The sequence below is a fragment of the Gopherus evgoodei genome, chromosome 3, assembly GCF_007399415.2.
Source record: "Gopherus evgoodei ecotype Sinaloan lineage chromosome 3, rGopEvg1_v1.p, whole genome shotgun sequence".
NCBI lineage: Eukaryota > Metazoa > Chordata > Testudines > Testudinidae > Gopherus > Gopherus evgoodei.
Genome location: NC_044324.1, coordinates 190,308,969 through 190,321,937, shown reverse-complemented (window position 1 = coordinate 190,321,937; position 12,969 = coordinate 190,308,969). Strand labels below are relative to the sequence as shown.

At 42.2% G+C, this 12,969-nt stretch overlaps 1 protein-coding gene across 5 annotated transcripts in view; it reads right to left on the bottom strand.

The window, feature by feature from the left end:
* Window positions 1-12,969, bottom strand: part of TTC7A (tetratricopeptide repeat domain 7A) — a 302,921-nt gene that overhangs the window by 51,312 nt on the left and 238,640 nt on the right. For all 5 annotated transcript variants that reach the window (XM_030557709.1, XM_030557708.1, XM_030557707.1 and 2 more), the window contains one exon: window positions 8,238-8,440. In XM_030557709.1, coding sequence (XP_030413569.1) covers window positions 8,238-8,440 — 203 coding nt within the window. The remainder of the gene's footprint in view (window positions 1-8,237; window positions 8,441-12,969) is intronic.

Genomic DNA, 12,969 nt, shown 5'->3' with positions numbered 1-12,969 from the left:
ATTGTTCATTTCCTTATGGGCTTTTCTATGGTGCTCATCACTACTAGAATCTCAGTGCTTCACAATCATTAATTAATTTATTTTCAAAAGTCCTCTGAGAGGGAAGGGTTATTGTTATATCCCCATTTTACAGATGGAGAACTGAGGCAGAGAGATTAAAATATCCACTAATTTTGAGTGTCCAATTTGAGACACTTGGGGCCTGAGTTTTCAGAGTATTTAGCATTATGGAGCATCTCATATGTCCAAAGCACAGTTCCTGTTAACTTCAGCTGCAACTGTGAGTGTTCAGCACTTATGCAAATTGGATGCCAAGATTGCAAGTCAGGCACCCAGAAAATGAGGAACATACAATTAGTGGCCACCATTAAAAAGTTTAAGTGACTTGCCTACTGTCACACAATAACTCTGTGGCAGAGGCAGCACTAGAATGTAGTTCTCCAGGGCAGCATTCTACTGCCTTAACCATGAGACTTTCCTTTCTCTTCCTGCAATCTCTGCCCTCATTTACTACATACCTCTCAACCTTAGGTACCTCTAAGCCACGCGGCCGCGCAGCAGGCTATAAAGGGCCGTGCAGCAAGGGCCTGGAGAGGAGAGAGGTAGGGAGTGGGCGGAGACTGGGGAGGGGAGCAAGTTGGGATGTGCAGGGCTGCCGCAAGCCTCTCCCCTGGCTCACTTCTGCTGTCAGCGGGGAAAGAGGGCCCATCCCCCAGAGTTCCATGCTGCCGGTGGGGAGAGAGGGCCCATCCCCCAGAGCTCCATGCTGCCAGCGGGGAGAGGGGGGACCCCTACCCCAGAGCGCTGTGCTGCCGGCGGGGAGAGGGGGGCTCCCCTGGAGATCCGTGCTGCCAGCGGGGAGAGAAGGCCCCCTACCCTGGAGCTCTGTGCTGCCAGTGGTGAGAGGGCTGGGGGGGATCTCATGGACCCATCCCCGGGGCAGTCTGCCTGCACCCTGAGCTGGAGCCTTCACAGCCCCCTCCCACTCCACTCCATTAATTTTGTTATATGCACTCATATGGAGTGATTTGTCACACATTGCCTCCATATTGGTGCACATAACAAAATTCATTCTGCACATGGGTGGGAAAAATTAGAGGGAACACTGCTCCCAACTTCTGCTACAAATGATGCAGGGTTCCTACAGACAATAGCCTCCTTCCTTACACAACCCTGATTCATCTCCAGAGTAGGTCCATCCTGTGCACTGAATGAGCCAGGGATCCTTTGGAAAAAATTGTATGTCATCCTATAATTAATGACTATCAGATTCATAACATGGGGCTAAAGTAAGGTTGCACAGGCAATTTATCTAGCTTCAGCTTCCAGCCATTGGATCTTGTTATATCTTTGTCTGTTAGACTGAAGAACCCGTTATCAAATACTTGAGTGCACTAGTAGGTACAGACTCTTCTGCCCCCTCTCCTCAAGCCTGATCCCTTCTGTTCTGTCCCCACCAACAAGTCCCTTTTCCAGTCCTGTCACTTCCCCATCCCTGGCTCCTTGTCCCAGTGCCTTTCTCCTTGCCTACCCAGTCCCAATCTCCACTCCCAGTCCTATGTCCCCTCAAGGCACAGGGTCTGAGTCCCAATCTTCCTCCTCATACACAGTCCAGTCTCCTTGTCCAGCTAGTCCCAGTTCTCCCCTCCTAACACCGTGTCTCTTTCCCTCCCACCTAGTTTCAATCCCAGTCTCCCCACACCCATACCTAGTCCCAGTCTCCCTGTCCAGCTCTCAATCCCAGTCTCCCTTCCTGGCTCCTCATCCAATCTCAGTCTCCTTCTCAGAACCTTGTCTCAGGCTTTTTGACAGTCAGTCCCAGCTCTACCCCTAAACCCCAGCTCCTTATCAAATCTGACTTCTCTCCCCCCTAGCTCACTGACTCCCAGTCTCCCCATCATATCCCGCACAGGCTCCCAAACCCAGCCTCGTCTCCCAACCAGTCCCAGCCACCCAGCCTACTTGCTCAGCCAGTGCCAACCCCTCCTCCAACTTTCAGTCAGTTTCTCTCCTCCCACCACCAGCCACCTTGTTCCAATCTATTGTTTTGTTTCTCCCTAGTCTGGCTTTTAAGAACATAAGAACGGCCATACTGGATCAGACCAAAGGTCCATCTAGTTCAGTACCCTGTCTTCTGACAGTGGCCAATGCCAGGTGCCCCACAGGGAATGAACAGAACAGGTAATCACCACGGGCATGTGTGAACTGAGATTCTTCAAAGGCTTTTCACTTAATTAAATTTGGGTGGATTTTTACAGGGATGGCAAAAGACACATGCTTGATAAAAAGCCCAAGCATTTGCCAAACTTCAAGCAGAGGGGAATGAGAGTGTCTCAAAGAAAAGATCACCAGATTTTTTAAACATAAATAAAGCAATAGTCTGTCCCCTCTCCCCCAGTTTTGTTCTCAGAAATGGCTGAACCATTTTGGCTAAAATTTTCTAAAAAAATTCTGCTAGGGGAGACACCTGGCATAGAAAATTTCAGCCCAAATGCTTAAAGTTTGACAAAGTTATAAGTGGGGCTTCTGTTTTTCAGGGTTTATAAAATTTCACTTTTTTTTTTTTTAAAGCAATTTTTGAGTTTTATGTACATGTCCAAATATCTGGGGTTTCTCCTTATACAACCTATAATGAGTAATCTCTCTGTAACGTTCCCTCGTGCGCTTTAACATAGTACTGTTCAAACAGCCTTAGGGAACCTTTAATGCACTTCAGCAGGGTCTTCATGGACCAATTCAGGCACAACACATTAGGGTGCTTCACAAATCACCCTGTAGTCTATATTACTGCTCTATGTAGAAAGATAGAGGTAACCATTTCTGGTGTTTTTCTAGTGTTTAATGAATATACACAAATTTTCTTTTTGTATAAGGAGCTCTCAAACAGGAGCAGCTAAAAGGGGAGTTTTCGGAGGGAGTTTGGAGGGGGAGTGTGAGTGGGGAGCTAGATACACTTATGATTCTTTAAACTTAAAGCCCAAAACACCCCATGACAAAACCAAAAACATCAATAAAGGAATGAGCTGCAGGAGTAAAAAGAGAATGCAGGCAGAAGTCCAGCAACAGAGTGGGGGCTATCCAGTTTATTGCCTCCAATGCAGAATGTATGATTACCTGCCCTATAGGCAGGTGGCGTATGTGTGCATTTGGTGCAAGGAGCTCCTGACCCTCAGAGACTGTGTACGGGCTTTGGAGATCAGAGTGGCTAAACTGGAAGGAGACAGGGAGACAGAGAAGTACATAGATGAGACTTTCCGGGACACAGCAGAACGGTCTCACCCCTAATCTGACAGCCTCTGTGCTGTTGAGGAGGCTGAAAGTCACGAGGAAGGAGAACATCCAACTGGAACAGAGAGAAATGATCCCATAGTTGGGATGCTCCTTCCAGACGATGTTGTTGTATCCTCTTGCACTGAGGATAGCTCTCTGTGGGAGGGAACTCCAGTTTTTAGGAAGAGACAGGTTTTAGTAATGGACGATTTGATCATTAGAAACAGATAGCTGGGATAACTGGGAAAATCACATGGTGACTTGCCTGCCTGATGCGAAGGTTGCGGATCTCTTGAGACATCTAGAAAGACTTATGTTTAGCACTGGGGAGGAGCCGGTGGTTGTGGTACATGTAGGTACCAATGACAAAGGGAAAGACAGGAGAAAGGTCCCAGAGGCCAAACAAAGGCTGCTAGGTAAGAGGTTGAAGTCCAGGACCTCCACAGTAGCATTCTTTGAAAACCTTCCAGTTCCATGCGCACGGCCAGTTAGACAGGCAGAACTGCAGGGTCTCAATGCATGGATGAGATGATGGTGTAGGAAGGAGGGGTTTAGATTTATTAAGAACTGGGGAATCATTTGGGAAAGGGGGAGCCTATACAGGAAGGATGCGCTCCACCTAAACCAAAATGGAACCAGATTGCTGGCACTTAAAACCGAAAAGGCCATACAGCAGTTTTAAAATTAAGGGCTGGGGGAAAACTGACAGGTGCGGAGGAGCATGTGGTTCGGACAGAGGCATCTCTTAGGGGAGCATCTATTAATGGAGATTCTCTATGTCCTAGTAAAGAGGAGAGGATGGAAGATGATAAAATATGGGTAGGAGCTGATGAGAAATAGTTAAATGAAAAAAAGTCCCATTCAATTACATCATGTAATGGCAGACAGCTAAAAAGTGACAAGTTTTTGAAGTGCTTGTATACAAATGCTAATAGTCTAAATAATAAGATGGGTGAACCAGAGTACCTTGTATTATATGAGGATATTGATATAATAGACATCAAAGAAACTTGGTGGAATGAGGATAATCAATAGGACACAGTAATTCCAGGGTACAAAATATATCAGACGGACACAATAGGTCGTGCTGGTGAGGGAGTGGCACTATATGTGAAAGCAAGTGTAGACTCAAATGAAGTAAAAATCTTAAATGAACCAAACTGTACCAAAGAATCTTTATAGATAGTAATCCCATGCTCTAATAAGAAGAATATAGAAGTAGGAATATATTACCGACCATCTGACCAGGTTGGTGATAGTGACTGTGAAATGCTCAGGGAGATTAGAGAGGCTATTAAAATAAAAAAAACTCAGTAATAATGGGGGATTTCAACTATCCCCATACTGACTGGGTACATGTCACCTCAGGATGGGATGCAGAAATGAAGTTTCTTGACACCTTAAATGACTGCTTCTTGGAGCAGCTAGTTCTGGAACTCACACAAGGAAAGGCAATTGATTTAGTCCTAAGTAGAGAACAGGATCTGGTCCAAGAGGTGAATATAACTGGACCGCTTGGTAATAGTGATCATAATATAATTAAATTTAATATCCCTGTGGCGGGGAAAACACCACAGCAGCCCAACACTGTTGCATTTAATTTCAGAAAGGGGGATTACACAAAAATGAGGAAGTTAGTTAAACAGAAATTAAAAGTACAGCACAAAAAGTGAAATCCCTGCAAGCTGCATGGAAACTTTTGAAAGACACAATAATAGAGGCTAAATGTATACCCCAAATAAAAAAAACATAGTAAGAAAACCAAAAAAGTGCCACTGTGGCTAAACAATGAAGTAAAAGAAGCAGTGAAAGACAAAAAGGCATCCTCTAAGAAGTGGAAGTTAAATCTCTAGTGAGGAAAATAGAAAGGAGCACACACTCTGGCAAACCAAGTGTAAAAATATAATTAGGAAGGCCAAAAAAGAATTTGAAGAAAGCTAGCCAAAGGCTCAAAAAAAATTGCTTTTACTTTTTAAGAACATCTGAAGTAGGAAGCCTGGTAAATAACCAGTGGGGCCACTGGATGATGGAGATGCTAAAGAAGCACTCAAGGATGATAAGGCCATTGCAGAGAAACTAAATGAATTCTTTGCATCAGTCTTCATGGCTGAGGATGTGAGGGAGATTCACAAACCTGAGCCATTCTTTTTAGGTGACAAATCTGAGGAACTGTCCCAGATTGAGGTGCCATTAGAGGAGGTTTTGGACCAAACTGATAAACTAAACAGTAATAAGTCACTAGGACCAGATGGTATTCACCCAGGAGTTATGCAGGAACTTAAATGTAAAATTGCAGAACTACTGACTATAGTTTGTAACCTATCATTTAAACCAGCTTCCGTACCAAATGCCTGGAGACAGCTAACGTGACACCAATTTTTTAAAAGGGCTCCAGAGGTGATCCAGACAATTACAGCCTGACTTCAGTACTGGGCAAACCAGTTGAAACCATAGTAAAGAACAAAATTGTCAGACACTTAGATGAACATAATTTGTTGGGGAAGAGTCAACATATTTTCATAAATGATCTGGAAAAGGGGGTAAACAGTGAAGTGGCAAAATTTGCAGATGATACAAAACTACTCAAGATAGTTAAGTCCCAAGCAGATTGTGAAGAGCTACAAAAGGATCTCACAAAACTGGGTGACTGGGCAACAAAATAGCAGATGAAATATAAGGTTGATAAATGCAAAGTAATGCGCACTGGAAAACATAATCCCAATTATATATATAAAATGTGGAGGTCTAAATTAGCTATCACCACGCAGGAAAGAGATCTTGGAGTCATTGTGGATAGTTCTCTAAAAACATCCACTCAAGGTACAGCAACAGTCAAAAAAGCAAACAGAATGTTGGGAATCATTAAGAAAGGGAAAGATAAGAAGACAGAAAATATCATTCTGCCTCTATATAAATCTATGGTACACCTACATCTTGAATACTGCATACAGATGTGGTCGCCCCATCTCAAGAAAGATATATTGGCATTGGAAAAGGGCAACAAAAATGATTAGGGATATGGAATGGCTTCTGCATAAAGAGTGATTAATAAGACTGGGACTTCTCAGCTTGGAAAAGAGATGACTAAGGGGGGATATGATAGAGGTGTATAAAATCATGACTCGTGTGGAGAAAGTAAATAAGGAAGTGTTATTTACTCCTTCTCATAACACAAGAACTAGTGGTCACCAAATGAAATTAATAAGGAGCATGGCTTAAAACAAACAAAAGGAAGTATTTTTTCACACAACGCACAGTCAACCTGTGGAACGCCTTGCCAGAGAATGTTGTGAAGGCCAAGACTATAACAGGGTTCAAAAAATAACTAGATAAGTTCATGAAGGATAGGTCCATCAATGGCTATTAGCCAGGAAGGGCAGGGACGGTGTCCCTAGCCTCTGTTTGCCAGAAGCTGGGAATGGGTGACAGGGGATGGATCACTTGATGATTACCTGTTCTGTTCATTCCCTCTGGGACACCTGGCACTGGCCATTGTCGGAAGACAGGATATTGGGCTTGATAGACCTTTGGTCTGACCCAGTATGGTAGTTCTTATGTCCTTAAGGGTTATTTATCTGTATTTATCAGTTAAAACTGAAAATCAGAATCCCTAATGATAAGGAACTGAAAACAAGATATTAGAGTAGGAAGTACTAGGGAACCTTAATTGTAGGTGGTGCTACCAGTCCTGCCTAAAATACAATACAATAATGAAAGCTACTGGTAGCTATAAACTGATGGATGCTCCTACATTTCTGATTTTTCTGCATTCATGACACTAAACAGAAGAAAAACTGTCCTTTACTATGGTCTCCTTTCAGGTGCTTGACCAATCTAGTATAGTATGGATCAAGTATTTCATGTTATGGACCATTAATCAAGAGAGATTCTATTGTGAAGAACCTCCCCCTCCCTACTCCTGAATCTAGACCCCATAACTTCATTGCAGCAACCTAAGAACATGGTCATCTGAAAAAGTGATATCACAACAGCATTAAGGATATAAACTCGGCGTGATAGGGTAGCTGCTTCGTTATCTTCTCCAAATTAGCTGTACCTTATCTGTTTGTTTCCTACTCGTGCATCCAGGACTTTACACTGATTATTCATTACAGTATTACCATATCCCTCTCTTGTTGCCTGCAGCTCCCATTGCTCTAATCTCTCCAACTGCCTTTTCTGTTTGTTTTTATCCTCTTGTGTGTTTGATACTTCCATTTTGGAGTCCCCCACAAATTTGATCATGGTTGGATTTATGTGAAAGAAATACAAAATAGCCAACAAATAAAGACACAAAGCAGTCACATAGAGTACAGAGTAATTCCACCTGGAAGTTCTCTATGAACCACGGGCTGAAACCTACAGGCTGAGTATATATAGATTTTTGTTTCTGTGATGATGAAGAACAAATATATTCCCAGTTTGCAGTTCTCCAAAAAAAATCAAAGGGTGACATTCAATCCTGTGCAGAGGTTTAGCACGGGGTCTGTGCACCACTCAAATCCTGTTCAAGGCTGTAAGTGGGGAATTTTACCCTAAAACCATAGTTTGGTTCAGTTTTGGTTCGGTTCAGTTTTGGTTCAGATTTATAAACATTTTGCATGTATCTGCAAACATTCACTTCAAACTATATTTTCAAATGGAAGTGCACTGCTTAATAAAAATGTGCGGCTTTTTCTAGGAAGCACATCTGAGACGATAATGAAGCAGTAAATAAACTTCCAAAACTATCAATGTTGCAGCAATTAAAATATTTACGTCTGATACAAGTTCTGATGAGTTAAAGACTTTCAACCCAATCCTGAATTAGGAGGTTCAAGCTATCCAAATAATTCTTGGAATAAAGCAACTCACCCTCTGCATTAGAGAAACAATGACATCCACTGCTGCTGTCAGATCCATTCCCCCTTATTACGGTTAATCATGAGCACAAACACCATAATGAAGCTGAGTCCCTGAAAACTCACCAGGCTGTGCATAATTTCCACTCCAGCTGGATTCACTGTAAGTGCCTCATCATACAATTGCTTAGCCTCCTCCAAACTGCCTTTCATCTCTGCAAGTCTCCCACGCATGTACAGCACAGTGTGAGATGTAGGGAAAAGACTAGCTGCTTCTTGGATACAAAAGCCTGCTTCTTTGAGATGCCGTTGTTCCATGAAGAGTTCAGCTACAAAACAAAAACTACCATTAGTTTAAATAATTCAGTAACCTTTATACTTGTAATAATTACACTTTCTCCCTTAAACACAATAAAGTAGAAGGTCTGGATCCTGCAAATGTTTACTATTATGGTTAGTGCTTACTACTGTGAGTAGCTCCATTGAATTGAGACTACTCTTAGCAGTAAGCACACAGAAAGGTCTCTATTCAGGAAAGCATTCCTGGCAAACTTGCACATCCTTAAAGTGCTGTCCTGAAAAGGGACAGACTTAAGTATGTACTTAAATGTTTTCTGAATTGGAGCTAAATATGTGCTGGATCTGGCCCTAAAAGAGCAGCTATATAAGGCCATTTCCAAACAGATGGAAGGAAGACAGCATAAGAAGTCATGGTTGTCTGGTGGGAGGTTTGATAATGTCAGAGTAATAGGATACATTTAACTGAGGGGGCAGTTCTCTTATTTAAAGCGGAACTCCAAACTTGATTTTTCTTAAATTTCTCTCAATGAGTTTTCTGATTCTCTATAAAGGCCTATATTCTGTGTATGACAGACACATTATATATTAAATGTCATATTTATTATTAATATATGCAAACATGCATTCACCATAAAGATAGAGATCTAAGATGAAGTCACTAACTGAAAATGCAGTTGTTCTGTTGTTTACTTTTCTCATCAAGTAGCAATTGTACTAATGCTTTTCTTGCAAAGAAAAAATGGAACAAGCATACTAATGCACTTTACTGACACTAACAATTTGTTTGTTAATATAAATACTGAACAAGATTTATTATCAACTAAATCCAACTCCTCATATTCTTAAAAAACCTCAAAAAAGGCTTCACAACAGGACATTCAGATTTCATTGAGCCATGTACTTGAAATGGGAGCTTCTAATATAAAAAACAAATATAGTAATTTTCATTACTGCCACCAGGGAAAATCAGCCTCAATTTCTTTGTTCTATCACCTCTCCATGTTACTTGTGCTAATCAGCTGTGGAAGCTGCTGGACTCATTTTTATATTCATTTCATATTATAGTACAGACACTCCCTGGGTTATGAAAGACCCAACTTATGCAAATTCGCACTTACGGACAAAGTTCCATAAGCCAGAAACAGGATTTTCGAATTGCAGAAATTTTTGTGCAACGTACGGGTATACGTTTCCAACTTACACAAAATTCGAGTTACACAAGGCTTTCCGGAAAGGAACGAATACCTAAGTCGGGGGGCATCTATACAGTCACTCCTTGCTTAATGTTGTAGTTCTGTTCATGAAAAATGTGACTTTAAGTGAAACAATGTTAAATGAATCCAATTTTCCCATAAGAATTAATGTGTGTGTGTGTGGGGGGTTAGGTTCCAGGGAAAATTGTTTCACCAGACAAAAGACTATATTAGATATCTATCTATCTATATATACACACACACAGAGTATAAGTTTAAAACAAACTATTTAATACTGTCCACAGTGATGATGATTGTGAAGCTTGGCTGAGGTGATAAGTCAGAGGGTGGGATATTTCCCAGGGAATGCCTTACTGCTAAATGATGAACTAGCTTTTGGCTGAGCCCTCAAGGGTTAAATGTTAATGTAGCCTCACACTCTACAAGGCAGCATAAATGGAGGGAGCGGAGACAGCATGGCAGACAGAGACAGAGACACACCCTGTGTGAGAGAGAGAGATGTCCACTGCCCCTTTAAGTACACTGACCCCACTCTAAGTACATTGCCTTGTTAAGTAGATCAGCAAGCTGAGACAGCAGCTGCTCCCAGGAAGCTCCCTCCATCCTGAACCCTGTCCTTTCGCCCCCCCGCACCATGGAGATGGGGTAGGGGTGTAGGAGCAGGGGGGAGGGGGACACCCTGACATTAGCCCTCTTCTCTCCCACACCGTGCACAGTAAGCAGGAGGCTCTGGGGAGCAGCCCCAAGGCAGAGGGCAGGAGCAGCACATGGCCATGGGGGGAGGGACAGCTGAACTGCCAGCAACTGAAAGCCTGCTGGGCAGCTGCTGCACAGGGAACTGAGAGGAGTGGGGAGCGGATAGGGGGCTGCCAGTCCACCCTGATTCCAAGCCTGCACCTGCAATGGGCTGCTCTTCCTGCAAGCAGTGGACAAAGCAGGTGGCTGCCAAATGACTTCAGAAGGGAGCATTGCACAACTTTAAATGAGCATGTTCCCTAATTGATTAGCAACATGACAGTGTTAACTGGGATGACTTTAAGTGAGGAGTTACTGTAAGTTGAAGCCCTGTAAAAGCTTGGTTCAAAATTTTCAAACCCAGGAGTTAAAGGTAGGCAACTGATTCTGTATTTCAACACTGATTTAAATGGCCAGATTTTCAGCGGCAATGAATAACTTCAACTACAAAAGAAGTCAGTGGGAGCTGTTGGGGCTCAGCACTTCTGAAAATTAGGTGCCAAACCTTTTAGACACCCTAGTCTGAAAATAGTGGCCTTAGCTTGTTGGATGACACAGATGATTCAAGGGATTGGTAATGAGATACGGAGCTTTCTGCCTGCATGTGAACAGATCAAAAATACATTACAGGTTGGTAGCTCCCCTTTCAAAGTTGTGGCCTATCTGAAATGAGATTGTGGCCTCAGGCTACACTGAAAGTGGCACTTATTAGCAGACCCAGAGTGGTCAAATAATGAAGGGATGCAATTTCTGAACCCCATCTAATCCCTGAGGGTGGTCTTTCCAAGTCATGGGTGGAGAAGCTTACATGTGGTTGGCTATGCCTGCACTGTAATGTAGATAAATGATGCCATTATCCAGAGTTATCAATATGGCTCCTTTCATGAGCAAAACATTCAGCTTTCAAAAGGAGCTCACTTTTTAAAAGATGCTCATACACTCTGAGAAGTTCTGTGTATTATTTGCAGGAAAGAAACTGCATGCTTAACCAGAATAAAATATCGGCATCCAGTTCCTTCCCAAGGCTCCAGAGGGATGCAGATATCTCATCAAGCTGAGGATATGCTGAACCTTATTCCAAATTTTGTGGACAGGCAATATTTTACTTGCTCTTCCCAAGCGAACAATGTTTTCCTGCCAAGTGATGCATGGCAGCTGATGATGTGCATATGGTAACAATGCTGACTTGGGTATGCAACGTGACAATTCACAGCCTGAATAAAAATACATTGTTTGCTAGCACAGAAGTAAGTAGCAGCACAAGACCAGGGATAAAGTCAATGGGAGTTTCTTCACTAATTTCAATGAGGTCAGGATTTCACCCCAGTTATTAATGGCCAGCACTTACACTTAGCTAGGAATAAGTTGCCAGCAGTAACATCCTTTAGGTTTGCAGGGAGGAAGAAGAGCACCTAGAAGACCTTGATTCAACAGAGTACTTAAGCATGTGTCTAATTTAAAGCACTCGAGTAGACCCACTGAAATAATTTTAAGTTAGGCACATGATTTAGTATTTGCTCAATGGGGGCCTGAATGAGGATAACAGTGGAAATATTGCATATGCATATTACCATCTGAGTTGTTCTGCTACCAACCAAAATAAAATGCAACTCAGACCATATAAGGTAAGAATGAAGGTCAGGAGGGGAGAATGTGAGAATACATACAGCCTGTAGCACAAAGTATGCAATCTGAAGAGCATTATTCTTCCTTTCAGCTGTGTCTGTGTGTCTGTAAATCCTTTGCAGTAATCACAATAATTAAAACAACATGGAATCTAAGTAAGATCCACAAATTGTATTTTATGCTGTGGTAATGTAACATATTAAACTTCAGTTCATTTCTTTGCAGGCTCAAACGTCAAAAGATGATTTATTGGTGTGGGAGGTTTAATTTGTATGAAGAAAGAACAACACTGGACAACATCCAACTCTGTACTTTGTTCTTTTTTAAAAGATCAATTGAGAATAAGGACCTTCCTGACAGAAGCACAATGGAAGCAAGGGTTGGAGAAGCAAGTAAGGAAAGCACCCAGCCAACTAAAAGATACCAAGGGAAATATTTTAGGCTTACATTTCCTAGAAATTTATTTCACAATTCTATTAGTCATTCATTCTATTTACAGATGAAAAAGATGCATTTATAATCAAAGCTGACAAACCAAGGAGTCATTTAATCTACCTGGATAATGCTCCCACCCCTTCACCATTATACTAAATATTGCCCTAGTATTGCCACATTAGCGCAGTCCAACACATAGGATCACACAAAATGCTACCCTGCATCACCGAATCTTGCTGTAAATAAATTTCTGACTGATTACTTTGTTGGTACACTGGCAATTCCAACAGGCAGCTCTATTTGGAAAAGTTGCAACACCAGGTACACGCCCCAAACCCAGGAAGTTGCTCCTCCGATGGAGTGAATAAAGTAAGATGGTAGATGTGATCTGCATTTTCTCACTTGTGAAAGGTTCTTAGTTTCAATGAAGTCATGCAAGAGGGATAAACTGCTGGATTGAGGAATTACTCTTCCTTCTGTGTTATTTGCAGCCTATGATTCCAAACAGGCTATATCCGCTGGCATGGACACAGTACATATCTGACAGC